At 39.2% G+C, this 13173-nt stretch overlaps 1 protein-coding gene across 5 annotated transcripts in view; it reads right to left on the minus strand.

Annotated features, from left to right (window-relative positions):
- Positions 1-13173, minus strand: part of TRDMT1 (tRNA aspartic acid methyltransferase 1) — a 61435-nt gene that overhangs the window by 12650 nt on the left and 35612 nt on the right. For all 5 annotated transcript variants that reach the window (XM_059059205.2, XM_067030495.1, XM_067030496.1 and 2 more), the window contains 5 exons: positions 6252-6328; positions 2918-2989; positions 2360-2425; positions 1520-1589; positions 953-1036 (listed from right to left, as the gene is read on the minus strand). In XM_059059205.2, coding sequence (XP_058915188.1) covers positions 953-1036; positions 1520-1589; positions 2360-2425; positions 2918-2989; positions 6252-6328 — 369 coding nt within the window. The remainder of the gene's footprint in view (positions 1-952; positions 1037-1519; positions 1590-2359; positions 2426-2917; positions 2990-6251; positions 6329-13173) is intronic.

Raw genomic sequence — 13173 nt, forward strand, 5'->3', positions numbered from 1 at the left:
CCTGAAAGGTTATTTCTATCCCTGAGTCCCACAGGAAAAACATGTCCCTGCAAAACAGGTAACCGTTTATAAAGTCCTATTTGGGGAAAGAAAAAACAGTTCCAGGAGTTTTTAATGATGAAGTCTTTGTTCACATACTTTATATACTGTTTTTGGAACTGCCCACTATTAAAGGGAGATATATTGCTATTTTATTATATAACACAATATTGTATAATACTGATACTGTATTACGGGGGATTCAAATGATACTACTGAAGCCCTGTTAGTAGGACATGACTTTTGAGTTCTTCCCTGTGAGGGTTACAGAGAGCTTCACCGGACCACCAAAACTCTATTATCCGCACCAATTTTCAGCAGAAGCATAGAAAATTGCTGGCATAACGAGAGATCCTATATAGAGCAATTGAGCATTTTATTCTAGCTTGTACTAGTCATTACCATATTTTAATCAATTAAGGCTAAAGAGCATAGATTTCAAATAAAATGCAACTGATGTGTGAAAATACTCAAGCCATTTTTAAGACAGTATACTATTTTATCAAAAGTAGTCAGTGGCTTCTATTGAGGGAGAAAAATAATAGATGCAAAAGAGTCAATGGTCAGAAGAGAAATTATAGGGGGGAAAGAAGGTTAACAACACTAATGGTAATTTTTTTTACTTTTAACTTATTTTTCTCCTTATGATGATGGAAGAAACGTTTCTGGTTTTGTTTCAAGCAATTAAAGTGGCATGAGGAGGGTGAAAAGGCCTACAAGACAGACCTCAGGCACAGTCTATATTACAGGCACTAGAGGACACACATAAACCTCTGCGAATATACTCCAATAAAGATGTTAAAAAAAACAAAACAAAAACCCTCCGCAAAGTAGTTCCTGAAAATAAATTAGCAGAGTTAGATATGTTTACAACTGATAATAATGATGATGATGACAATAATAATAATAATACCTGACCAGGGGCTTGAAAAGGGAACGGCGCTGACTGAAGCTTCGCAATAAGGAAATACCGTAGCCTTGAATTTGGAATGCCAAGCTGCAAGCGAAACAGGGCAGTTAGTTGCTATAGGATAGTAAAGAGATCTGTATCAGCTTTTAGCACCTAGTAAAAACACTCATACGGTTATACATTAGTTTCTGCCAGACAAAATTCTATTATCGATTTGTGGAAGACTTCTCTGTAGCAAATTCTTAAACCTTTTAAACTGTCACTCTGTACCTTTATTTGAATGAAATAAAGATGGAATCAGATAAATCACATGTCTATGAGTCACTTTCACTTTATATTTCCCAGGTAAAAAGTCATATAGACATTCTTACATTCATTATGAATAGTACAGTAATCATAAAAAAATAAAATTCACATATAGCTATAAAATTCAGATATAGAAAGTAATAACCATGTCAGAACTAACTGCAAGATATACCTATAATATTATCCAAAACGGAGCCATTCTTTTTACCGAATCAAATTCCCTTTGGGAAAATTTATATAAGAATTTACAATTGCAGTACTTACAGAGGTTGGAGACAACAGAAATTCTTGGTACTGAAAGCCACAATTTCCTATTGTTTGTATTAACAGGTCTCTGAAAAGGCAAAGGGAAAGAAAAAAGCTTTCACTCTATAGTTCAAAATAGGGTTCTTATATAAAATATTATACATAAAACTTTGTTTTACATGAAAACTGTACCTCCACTTAAGTTGTTTAGAAAAAGAATACTCCTAGGTCTTTTTTAAGTCCAGTACTTGAGAAATTACATTTCTCAAAAGAGATGATCCCTATTATAAATAAATAAAGCTACCAGATAATTTATAAAACTGGTGAGTTAGAATCACCAATCCACTCATGATAAGCTTACTATAGGAATGGAACTGTATCTGTAGCCAATCAGACGGGGGAACACGGTCATAGACAGCAGGTCAGTCAAGGACGTGGATACATTCTCTCCAGCTGGGCTACTCTCCGAAAGGGGCCTGACACTGGGCTTGCTTCTTCAATCCAACCGTAGGACAGAAAACGCCTGTCAGTAGGACAAACTCTTACTGAAAACATTCCTACTTCTAAAGAAATAGGCACCAATGTAAGCAGCTAAAATTGAGAAATACCATTCTCATTAAAATGAGTAATCATTCTGGAAAAATTCAAACATATCAAAATGGGAAAGAATCAGTTGAACCTAACTTTGTGATACTTCACATTACTAACTATTCAAAATCAATTTTAATGAGTAAACTTCAAAACATATATAAAATGTCGGAATATACACATTGATTTTTAAGATCTTCATTTCATAACAGCTCCTATTATAAAATATACCAAGTCTAAGATGAACACGGGACAAATACATTTTTTTACCTTGTAGAAGATACTTCAAAACCTTTAACATTTTCTAAAAGTATATACTTCGGTAATTTTTGTAACCTAAAAAAAATCAAAAACAAAAACAAATGGAATTCTAAACATCTCATTACTAAGAAGTAAGAAGTAAAGAAAATCCTTACTTGTGGGAAATATGAGGTAAGTAATTGTCCAAACTGTTTTTATAAAAGAATTTTATAAGGGATGGAGACAACTCATGTTTTATTCCTTTCCCCCATAAACCAGGCACACCTGATAAAGTTAGCATTTGAAATGTTAATTTCCATTGAAGTTTAATGAAAACATGGGTTTGCACAGCTCAAAGGGCTGACATTTCCACAGAATGGAGGCTTAGGCTGTAACGCCCTGTCACTTTTAGCGGCAACTGTGGAACCGACAAACGTTTGCAGTTACTCTATCAGTCACGACAGAAGATAAATGACATGCACAGAATCTGTATAAGATGCTAATCTCTATAAAATTACATACATCACGTTCTTCCAGATGTAAAGTCTTACATTTAAGGTAAGCTTGTACAGGAATTTAAGTTTTTACCTCGGGAGGATGTCTAGAATATATAAGAAGCTATTTGTCCTCGGGTCAGTCACATCACCCTGCAGGCCAATTCTAAAAGGGTAAGGAAAGTAAGTTCAGCAAGAATCTTACATAAAGATAGCAAATCACTTTTTAAAAGTCAAAACAGAGAACTAAAATTAGTTGGTCCTCACAAAAAATATGATCATCTCTGTTGCTATAGAGAACAAAAATATATTTTTTCATTTAATTTTTAAAAGCCTTGCCTGTCTAATAAATATACTTATAATCAATACAAGGTAATATGTCCAAATGACTTGTGTGAGGCAAAGAACAAGAAGTCCACAAGGAATAAAATCAATTACCCTCTTAAAATCACTTTGCGCAGGACACACACACACACACACACACACACACACACACACACACACACACAATTAGCTGATGACACCTTTTGCTCTGCCCCAGGTGAGACAACAAAAGCTCAGATGGATGAGCTGTAGGCGGCAATGTAGAGTTGATGGCATTCGTAACTAATCACCATCTAAGCAGATGAAGGGAGGAGGTAAAACTAGAACTGCCTTGTCCAAGGTAAAAAGGAGAGGCTGAAGCTGAAGGCTTGATTCTACACGAAGGAGTTGCAACTTGGCTAGACTAAGTAAGTCAAACAGGACGTGTGAACAGGCGGTATTTGGACTAGCAGTTAAGTCTTGCAGGCAACATTCAATATGATCAAGAAGCAAGCAGAAAAGAAGACATATCGGGCGCGAGTCGTAGCAACAGAGGACTAGGGTGTAAGGCCTTGCTACTTACTAGCTTCGTGGTCTAAAATAAGTTACTTGACATCACTTATCAGTGTCCTCACACCTGACAGCAGGACCAAAATCATCCTTGGATCTGAGGCTCGGATGGGAGATTAGAGTGGACTTGAAGAGATTCCTCAGAAATCTAGGTTTCCTCTCATTTTGTCCCTTTCCTCTCAGTGTTCCAAAGATGATCGTACTACAGGATCCGACATTGCGGCCATCAGCAGCTGCAGCCGGGCTAATACAGAGCGGGGGCAGCGGTAGGAACACACAGGGGTCCCACTGCAGTGATACCTGAGGCATCACAGCGCTGGCCTGCGCTCTCTTCCGAGCCTCCCACTTACTGTAGTTAAAAAAGCCATACAGGGCTTCCCTGGTGGCGCAGTGGTTGGGAGTCCGCTTGCCGATGCGGGGGACACGGGTTCGTGCCCCGGTCCGGTAGGATCCCACGTGCCGCGGAGCAACTGGGCCCCTGAGCCATGGCCGCTGAGCCTGTGCGTCCGGAGCCTGTGCTCCGCAACGGGAGAGACCACAACGGTGAGAGGCCCGCGTACCGCAAAAAAAAAAAAAAAAAAAAAAATGAAGCCCTGGGCTTCCCTGGTGGCGCAGTGGTTGAGAATCCGCCTGCCAATGCAGGGAACACGGGTTCGTGCCCCGGTCTGGGAGGTTCCCACGTGCCGCGGAGCGGCTGGGCCCGTGAGCCATGGCCGCCGAGCCTGCGCGTCCGGAGCCTGTGCTCCGCAACGGTGAGAGGCCCGCGTACAAAAAAAAAAGAAAAAAGTTACCTGTGAGGGCTTCCCTGGTGGCGCAGTGGTTGCGAGTCCGCCTGCCGATGCGGGGGACGCGGGTTCGTGCCCCGGTCCGGGAAGATCCCACGTGCCGCGGAACGGCTGGGCCCGTGAGCCGTGGCCGCTGCGCCTGCGCGTCCGGAGCCTGCGCTCCGCAACGGGAGAGGCCACAACAGTGAGAGGCCCGCGTACCGGGGGAAAAAAAAAAAAAAAAATGAAGCCCTGGGCTTCCCTGATGGTGCAGTGGTTGAGAGTCCGCCTGCCAATGCGGGGGACGCGGGTTCGTGCCCCGGTCCGGGAAGATCCCACATGCCGCGGAGCGGCTGGGCCCGTGAGCCGTGGCCGCTGCGCCTGCGCGTCCGGAGCCTGTGCTCCGCAACAGGAGAGGCCACAACAGTGAGAGGCCCGCGTACCACAAAAAAAAAAAAAAAAAAAAAGGCCATACACTTGCACAAGCTCGGAGCCATCTTTACACGGAACGTCCGCCTTCACTGATAAATTCCCAACCTGCTTTCAGACACAATACAGATATCACCTCTAAAAGAATTCGTCCCTCCTGGTATGCAGCAACATAACACCTCTCTCCTCCATGCTCTCATGGCAGTTTCAGCATTCATTTATTATATACCTTAAATCACATTCTAGGATAATTATTTGTCAGTCATTCCCCACGGACTATAAGTTCTGTAAGGATGGGACCCAGCATCCAAAGCAATACCTCACGTGTAGGTGCACCATAAATCCCTGGGGAATTAATTTCTTAGAAAACTTGAAATAAATAAAAACTTGGATGGAAATTAAGCACGAGAATATTTATTTAAATTAGAATTTTTACTACATGTTATATCCCACTTAAAATCACATTATGTGTTTAAATAGGACTGTATATTAATAGTCCTATATATTAATAGGACTATAACATAATCAAAAAGTCCTGGCTCTAACATTTTCTAATTGTATGGCCTTGGGAAAGTTACTTAACCTTTCTATGCCTCAGTTACTCACCTGTAAAATGATGATAATACGAATGCCCATCCCATAAGCTTGTTCTATTAAATGACATACCCCAGTAAGACACTCAGAGGGGCATCACTATTATCATTATTACTTAAAATAATTGAAATATTATTATTAAAAGTAACTAAATGAAGAGGAATTAGTCAAGATTTTACCTAAAATATAATTCCCTGAAATACGCAGCCAAATAAACACCATATAATAAAAAGCTGTCTTGGAACACAGCTTTAAAAAGTCATTTTATTAATTGTATGTATTATTAAATGTACCTATCAATTTTGAGAAATTTAAAATTCACAAATGCATTCTTGACTAGCTTTAAAATTTTACAGTTAAGTAATTTAGGACCTGAATATTAACTATGGAAATTTACTTTGATTAATCAGTGTTAGGAAGACATTCCTGAATGCTCATTAGTTTAAATAATTTAAGGTAATTTGGGTCAGAAATAAATATTGTATCTTTGGTAGGTATTAAGGAGGTACCATACAGTCTCTGCATATCTACTATTGACCAAATTACTGTGTTCATCTGGCAGTCATTGCTATTTTCTTTATGATTAATGCTGAATTATAAATGTGTGTAGAGAAAAGGAATTATTGATGAGATGAAAAATTTCAAGACTAGGGAAATGCAGCTGATGGACTTCAAAGTGTCTGTGCTTGAAATTATAGGGTGATTTGATTTAATGAGTCCTTCAAAAGTACTCTTCCTAACAGAGAAAGAAATATTTATTATACGTACCTTGTGAATGGCTGACAGGGAGGGCTCATTAAAATCATATTGAAAGATAATCTGTCAAACTCTTCTAGTGTAATACCCTAAGGAATGAACATGTGGGGGGAAAGAAAAAATATAAAAACATGCGTAGAAGGGGGCAAAAGGAAAAATGCTAACTAATTACAAGTAAATACATCAGAAATTGTGACACTTAACTTTATTTATAACACTTAAAAGTTTATAAAACACCTACTACTTTTTAAATAAACTTTAGTTAAACTAACTTTCCAAAGCAATTTTGTGAAGAAAGTCGAGCAGTAAGCTGAAGCTATGAAAAATTAAGTGACTTCCCCCAAACTCGAGAGCCAGCCAAAGCAGAGCTGGAAAGCTAGTTTCCTAGATGCTACGTATTTTGTGTCTCTGACACCTCAAGTCTAAGACTGCTGTGACTTCTGGAATCAAAAATGGAAAACTTTATTTTATAATTAATGATTTTCAGCAAAGGATCTAAGGAATTTTTTAATACCTCTCTATTAATATTATTTATTTAGAAAATGTGATGTATTTGACCAGTCTCCATCCCTTTCATGTATGTCTCTGTCAATATATCACCAAATGGAAAAAGGTCCCATTTTCAGTTATCCACAATTACTATACTGTTTTACAGTTGTGTGTAGTCAAAGAACCTCAAAAGATTGTAGATAAGATTAATCAAAATAATCCCTATTGGGCTAAATAGTTTTAAAATGTACTGTTTTGCTCCTATTTTATATAAAGTATCAGGAGACAAACATAGAGAAATACAAGTCATGGGTTTGCCAATTCTCATTAAGCTCTCTTTAGTGTACACTCTTACCCAGGAATTTAAAGCCATAAGCCCAGAATCACAACATTCCTAATTACAACACATTTCTAAGAAGTTTGAGCTTGTGAATAAAGCAGGAAAAGCTTTATTCTGAGTTCTGAAAAGAGTGACTTAACCTGGGGAACACATCAGTTTTCTCTACTGTATTAAAAGTTTGAATGTACATGTCTATCATTTTTAAACCACAGGCTTTTAAGTAGTTTAAGACATATATGTAAAAAGAAATAAAAATTAAATACTGAAAAGTTCCTAAAGCACCTCTGGATCCCGGAGTTCTAAAGAAAACAATCTGAAAATCATACACTCAGCAGTCTGTCAGGAAACCTGGAGCAGGGCAGTAAGATTAGCACACACACTCAAGTTACACAGCTGGTCAGCACAGGACTGTTAGGAAAAGCAACTTATTTATTTCACAACTGTTTGTGAACAGATTAAAGCTGAATTCCTAAAATGAAAATAAAAATCAAACAACAATCTTTTACATCAGGAGAATCCTTAAGTCTAGAATCTAAAGGAAGTAAACAGAGTTAATGCCTCCAATACTGTTAGACATAAAAACATTTCCAATTTTAAAGGATTCTTGGAAAGAGAGATTTTTTTTCTTTTTTTTTACAGTACAACCCAAATGACAGAACAGTTATGCAAAACATAATCATTCAATTAAACCAGTCACAAATGTCTTTAACCTAGCACTCTAGGTCGGTGAATGTGTTGGGATTCAAGAAAGTAGTTACAGACATGCGTGGGTTAACGTTAATAATTTGATATTTTAACACTAATGGAAATCAAATTCTTTTTCCATAAACAGGCCATTCAAGCTAATGAAGACACCCTTGCTTTCAGAGAACATTAGAGCCGCTTGATGTGGCAACATTGTTTACCGCATGTTTGTGAGCAACTTTATTTGTCCCCCTACTTGTTTTATTACTTCTTTTCTCAAAAAGCTTCCTGGTTATTCTTATACTTAATTTTCATTTAAACTTTAGGAAGGGGCTTCCCTGGTGGCGCAGTGGTTGAGAATCCGCCTGCCGATGCAGGGGACACGGGTTCGAGCCCCGGTCCGGGAGGATCCCACGTGCCGCGGAGCGGCTGGGCCCGTGAGCCGTGGCCGCTGAGCCTGTGCGTCCGGAGCCTGTGCTCCGCAACGGGAGAGGCCACAACAGTGAGAGGCCCGCATACCGCAAAAAAAAAAACAAAAACAAAAAAAACAAATAAACTTTAGGAAGACCTTGGTAGATTAGAAAACAACAACTTTTGACTATTTTCGTGAATTTATTGTTAATCTAAAGAGAAATAAAATTTTGTGGCACATGCTAAGTCTTCGGTAAAAACTTACTGAGTGATATTTCCCACCATTTCCTGCCCTATGAACTCTGATGTTATTTTGTTCATGAATACTCATGACAATTAGATCTTTCTGGATCACTGTATGAATCATCATTATAAAGTAATTTTCTATGACTCGGAAATGCCTTTTGCTTTCAGACAGATCTTACCTAATACATATCAGTTCTGAAACCCCTGTTAGGCACGATGTGTTAGTCATTAAACAAGGTTCATAAATTAATCCACCAGTATTTCCGAGGGTCTACGACACACCAGGCACTGTGCTACTCTGGGAACACAGCAATGAACAAACCAGACAAGGTTTCTGCTCTCATAGCTATATTGTAGTGTCTAGTAATTTTCCATTTTCTACCTAGATAAATTACAGATTTTAGTTTTATTACTATTTATCTTTGTAACTGGGGAATCCTGCTCCTGGTTAAAAACCCACGTGAGGGCCTTCCCTGGCGGTCCAGCGGTTAAGACTTTGCCTTCCAATGTAGGGGGTGCGGGTTCGATCCCTGGTCAGGGAGCTAAGATCCCACGTGCCTCGCGGCCAAAAAGCCAAAGCATAAAACAGAAGCAATATTGTAACAAATTCAATAAAGACTTAAGTTTCAGGCCTGACTATAGGCAACGAGGAGGTCTTCACCCAGCGGGTGTCCGCGGAAAGCCACCCTCCCGGCTCCGGCTCCGGCTCCGGCCTCGGTGCAAGGCCAGCACCTTGCAGTCTCTGAGGGCAGCTCACGCTCTTCATATATTTGCATCCCTAGGTCTCTCTATCTGAGGCCTCGCACAGCACCCTCTTCAGGCGCCACCTATTTCTGCCCAGGCCTCCGTCTGGGAGGAAGAGGGGAGCCCTGGAGGATACCTCTCCCGCCGCTCACTCCCAGCCGTCGCACCACGAGCCGCACCCTCTCCCCCAACGCCAGGGGCTCCGCGACAGTGAGCTGACGCCCACGCCTGTGCTGCTCACCCCACTTGCCAGCAGGGTGCTGTCCCCTAGGGAAACGGAACACGGGGCGTTGGCGGTGTTCTCTGTTTCTTAGAGACTTGCTTTTCCCACCACAGCCAGTGATTAAGGTTTCGCTCTTTCATCTTTGCCCTGTTGCTTTAATCAGCTACCCTGATCCCTGACAGCTCAGCTGAGCTCCTGACGACAACATTAAATGATGTCCTAAAAATCTACAGCTTCATTTATCTTTCAAAGAATAGACATCTTTTTTTGAGTCTCACTTTTCCTTCCTCTTCCAACTATATTATTATTCTTACACTGCAAAGATTTATCACATTCTCACCCTGCTTCCCGACCATTATTTCTTTCCTAACGTGGCAGCTTTATTCCTGGGTTCTCCACTTTGATTCATCTCTTGCTTAGTTAGATTAAGCGATTGAGTCATTTTTTCGGTAAGGGTTCATGGGTACTACAGTTCATGAGTTGTTGGAGGTTTTATTTTAGGAATTTTTTTCATCTACTTCTGTTAATATTTCTGTCCGTTTGTTTTATTGTCTTCTGTTTGCTATTCTGACATGACTTTCATTTCTATAATGGTTTTATTTTTCTCATCTTTTTTTTTTTCTTCCCAGACCACTGATACTCTTCATATCTATTGTCTTATTGTTTTTTGACCTCATGTATACTTTATTTGAGTTCTTGTTTTAAAGATACTGAGTTTTATTTAAGGTTTCAAGCGCATGCAGACATGTTTTTGTAATTTTCTTCTGCTTCTTAATATGATTTTTCTGTGTATATTCTGCTTTTTTGTGTATGTTACTTCCTTTTAAAAGTATACTAGGATAGTCTCAAACTGGCTCCTTTCTAACTATTATTAATTTTTAATGGAGATCACTTGAATCTAGAAGTTTGCTAAAAAGGCGGAAGAAAGAGCAGTAGCTCTACTCGGGTATTTGTCACCACACCTTCTGGGAAGAACCCACAAAGGTCTTTAACTTAAGACCATGCCTCTGTCCCTAACCCATGTTCTCGCATTTAGGATGAGCAGGAAGTCTGCAGAGGTTGCAATGATGCTTTCGGCCCAGTGATGTGGAATTTTTTAACGTCTCTTTTCTTGACTTTGAACAAGTATGCTGGGTCTGTTTTGCCTGCTCCCTTGTCCTTCTTTCCTTCTCAATTCTGCACGGGACACAGGGAGGTCTGCATGACATTCTGCCATCCTCATTCACTTGTGTTTCATCACCACTGCATTTGACACTACTCTTCCCGGTCTTCTTTTCTGCTTTGGTTTATGGCTAAATCCTATTTTCATTCATAATGGTTTGCCATCCCCTTTTCTTTTCTTTCCTTATTTCTATTAGGAAAAGAAACAGAGTTTTAGAAAAGAAATACCTTTTTTATGCCACAGTCGACCAGAAGTCCCAAAGAAAACTGTTTACAAGTCCAACTTATGCACTAAATAGTAAGTTCCTGAAGGTAAAGACTATCTCTCAGTCATATCTGTGCTCCCTCTAAGGGCTCAATAACTTGCATGAAGTAAATGTTCAAATGATTAGACTATGTTGCTCCTGAGGTCTCTCATTACCCCTAAGTTCTCCATTAACCTTCCACCCCCTTTTGAAACATGACCCCCAACGTAGTTCTGATATGATTGACCTGGACATGGTACCCTCTCTCCACGTCAGAACAGGGCTGAAGAGAACATCCTAGAAGAGACTAAAAGCCATAGGAAGGTAGGCTGTCTTTTGTCTTATAGACACCATTTTAACAAACTGATTCTCTCCTTTCAAATGACCCGGAGGTACCTCCATTCTTCCCTCTCCCTAGTGTTCTTATATCATATGCAGATAATACAATTTATTATCATCTGTTAAAACTGGTACTGAAATAGAATTACCACTAGAAAAATGGACACAGATGTATTATTCTAAATGCCCCCAGATTTCTTTCGGCATGTAGCTGGGAATGCCAATCAGTCCCCAAATATGTAAAGTATTTCACAGTTTCCCTTAGAAGGTAAAACAGAAAGGAAGGTTAAGTTGCTGAACATAATGGGTGCTTTACTGAGATTTTGTTATTTTTTTATACTTGGTTTAGTGGGAGAAAACTCTTGCTGAATTGGACATTTGGCTGCATCAACTTTTAAATATTTACATTAAATTTAAATTTAGATTAATTTTTTTCTAATAAAATAACTTTTACAATCATACTCTATGTCAGAGAAATTCTGGAACCTAAATGCATATCATCTGCCTAAGAGAGTCAATTCAAAGTTACTTTTTTGTAGGTATCTTTCTTCTGACTCCGAATTTATTTTTGCCCTAGTCCATGATGAGACGGGTAGACTGACTGTACTTTGCCATGAAGTTTATGAAATGCTTTGCTACCAGTGACTAGAAAGATGATGTTGTCCCATAGTCCTCCTCTCTATGATGGCCAGGGGGAAAGATATTCTGCTCTCAATACGAGAGGGATAGATGTTCTCCAACACGTAAGTAGATTATTTCTACCTTTTGGATACCCAATCATAGAGCTAGGGAATGTTCCCATTTCATACTGGCTGAAAGAAAACTTAAAACAAATCTGTTGGGTAAACAAAATGTGGTATACCCATATAATGGAATATTACTCAGCCAGTAAAAGAAATGAAGCACTGATACATGCTAGAAAATGGATGTATGGAAACATTATGCTAATTGTAAGAGTCCAGACCAAAAAAAAGCCACAAATTATATGATCCCATTTATATGAAATGTCTAGAATAGTCAAATCCATAGAGACAGAAAGTAGATTAGTGGTTGCCAGGGGTTAGGGGAAGGAGAAATGGGGAGCAACTGCTAATGGCTACAGGATTACTGCTAATGGTTACAGGATGAAGACATTCTAGAATTAGAAAATGGTAATGGTTACACAACTTTGTAAGTAAATGAAAAAAACAAGAAAACACTGAATTGTAGACTTTAAAACGTGAACTTCATGGGATGTGAATTGTATCTCACTGAAAAAAACATTTGTGAGACTTTTGCTTCTGCCTGTGAGTTGTGTAAATAAACTAGAAAATTGGGAGAAATGTAATAACTGTTTTCAGATATTGGAACTGGACCACAGACAGAGCAGGACTGCCACACCTTAGAAAAGGAAAAAAAACTTGAAGATAATTCAACTTTCTGCCGAGAGATAATTTCCATACGGCAGTGAAGGAAATCCAAATTGTACCTGGTAATGTAGATGAGTTGAAGACAGAGGTTGGAGTTCAAGATCAAAGTGACTAGAATTTGCAGGGCAGAGTGCCAGACAAAAAGAAGCTGCACAGGGAAAGAGATGCAGAAATCTGCATAACATTCCCCTTGAGTGTCTTGCTGAGTATCAACCTGTGCATGTATCAGGCAAAATGCCTTGAGGTAGGGCAAAGAACAACTGCTGGAAAAGGAACAATTACTGAGAAGTTGTAAGCCAAAAAAATTCCCAGATCTCAGGGCTATCAATCATTCGAGTTAACATCCAGAGTGGCAAGACCTAGTTGAGTACATGGGGCATTTAATAGCAATCTAAGAAAGGTCATATATTAATAGTAAGATTAGACTAGCCTTACAGCAAAGGCTACTCCAGATCCAGTTTGAAATGCTTAACAATAAGCCTCAAAAGAATCAAGATGGTCTGAAATTAACTGCCTCTGAAGACAATATCCAACAGTCCTTAAAAGATTACAGTAAACTCCAGCACTCAAAAATGTAAAACCTACAATGTTAGGCTGCTAATAAAAAATTACTACAATGCTAAGAAACATGATAATGTCTTAT

This window comes from Kogia breviceps, chromosome 3 (assembly GCF_026419965.1).
Source record: "Kogia breviceps isolate mKogBre1 chromosome 3, mKogBre1 haplotype 1, whole genome shotgun sequence".
Lineage (NCBI taxonomy): Eukaryota > Metazoa > Chordata > Mammalia > Artiodactyla > Physeteridae > Kogia > Kogia breviceps.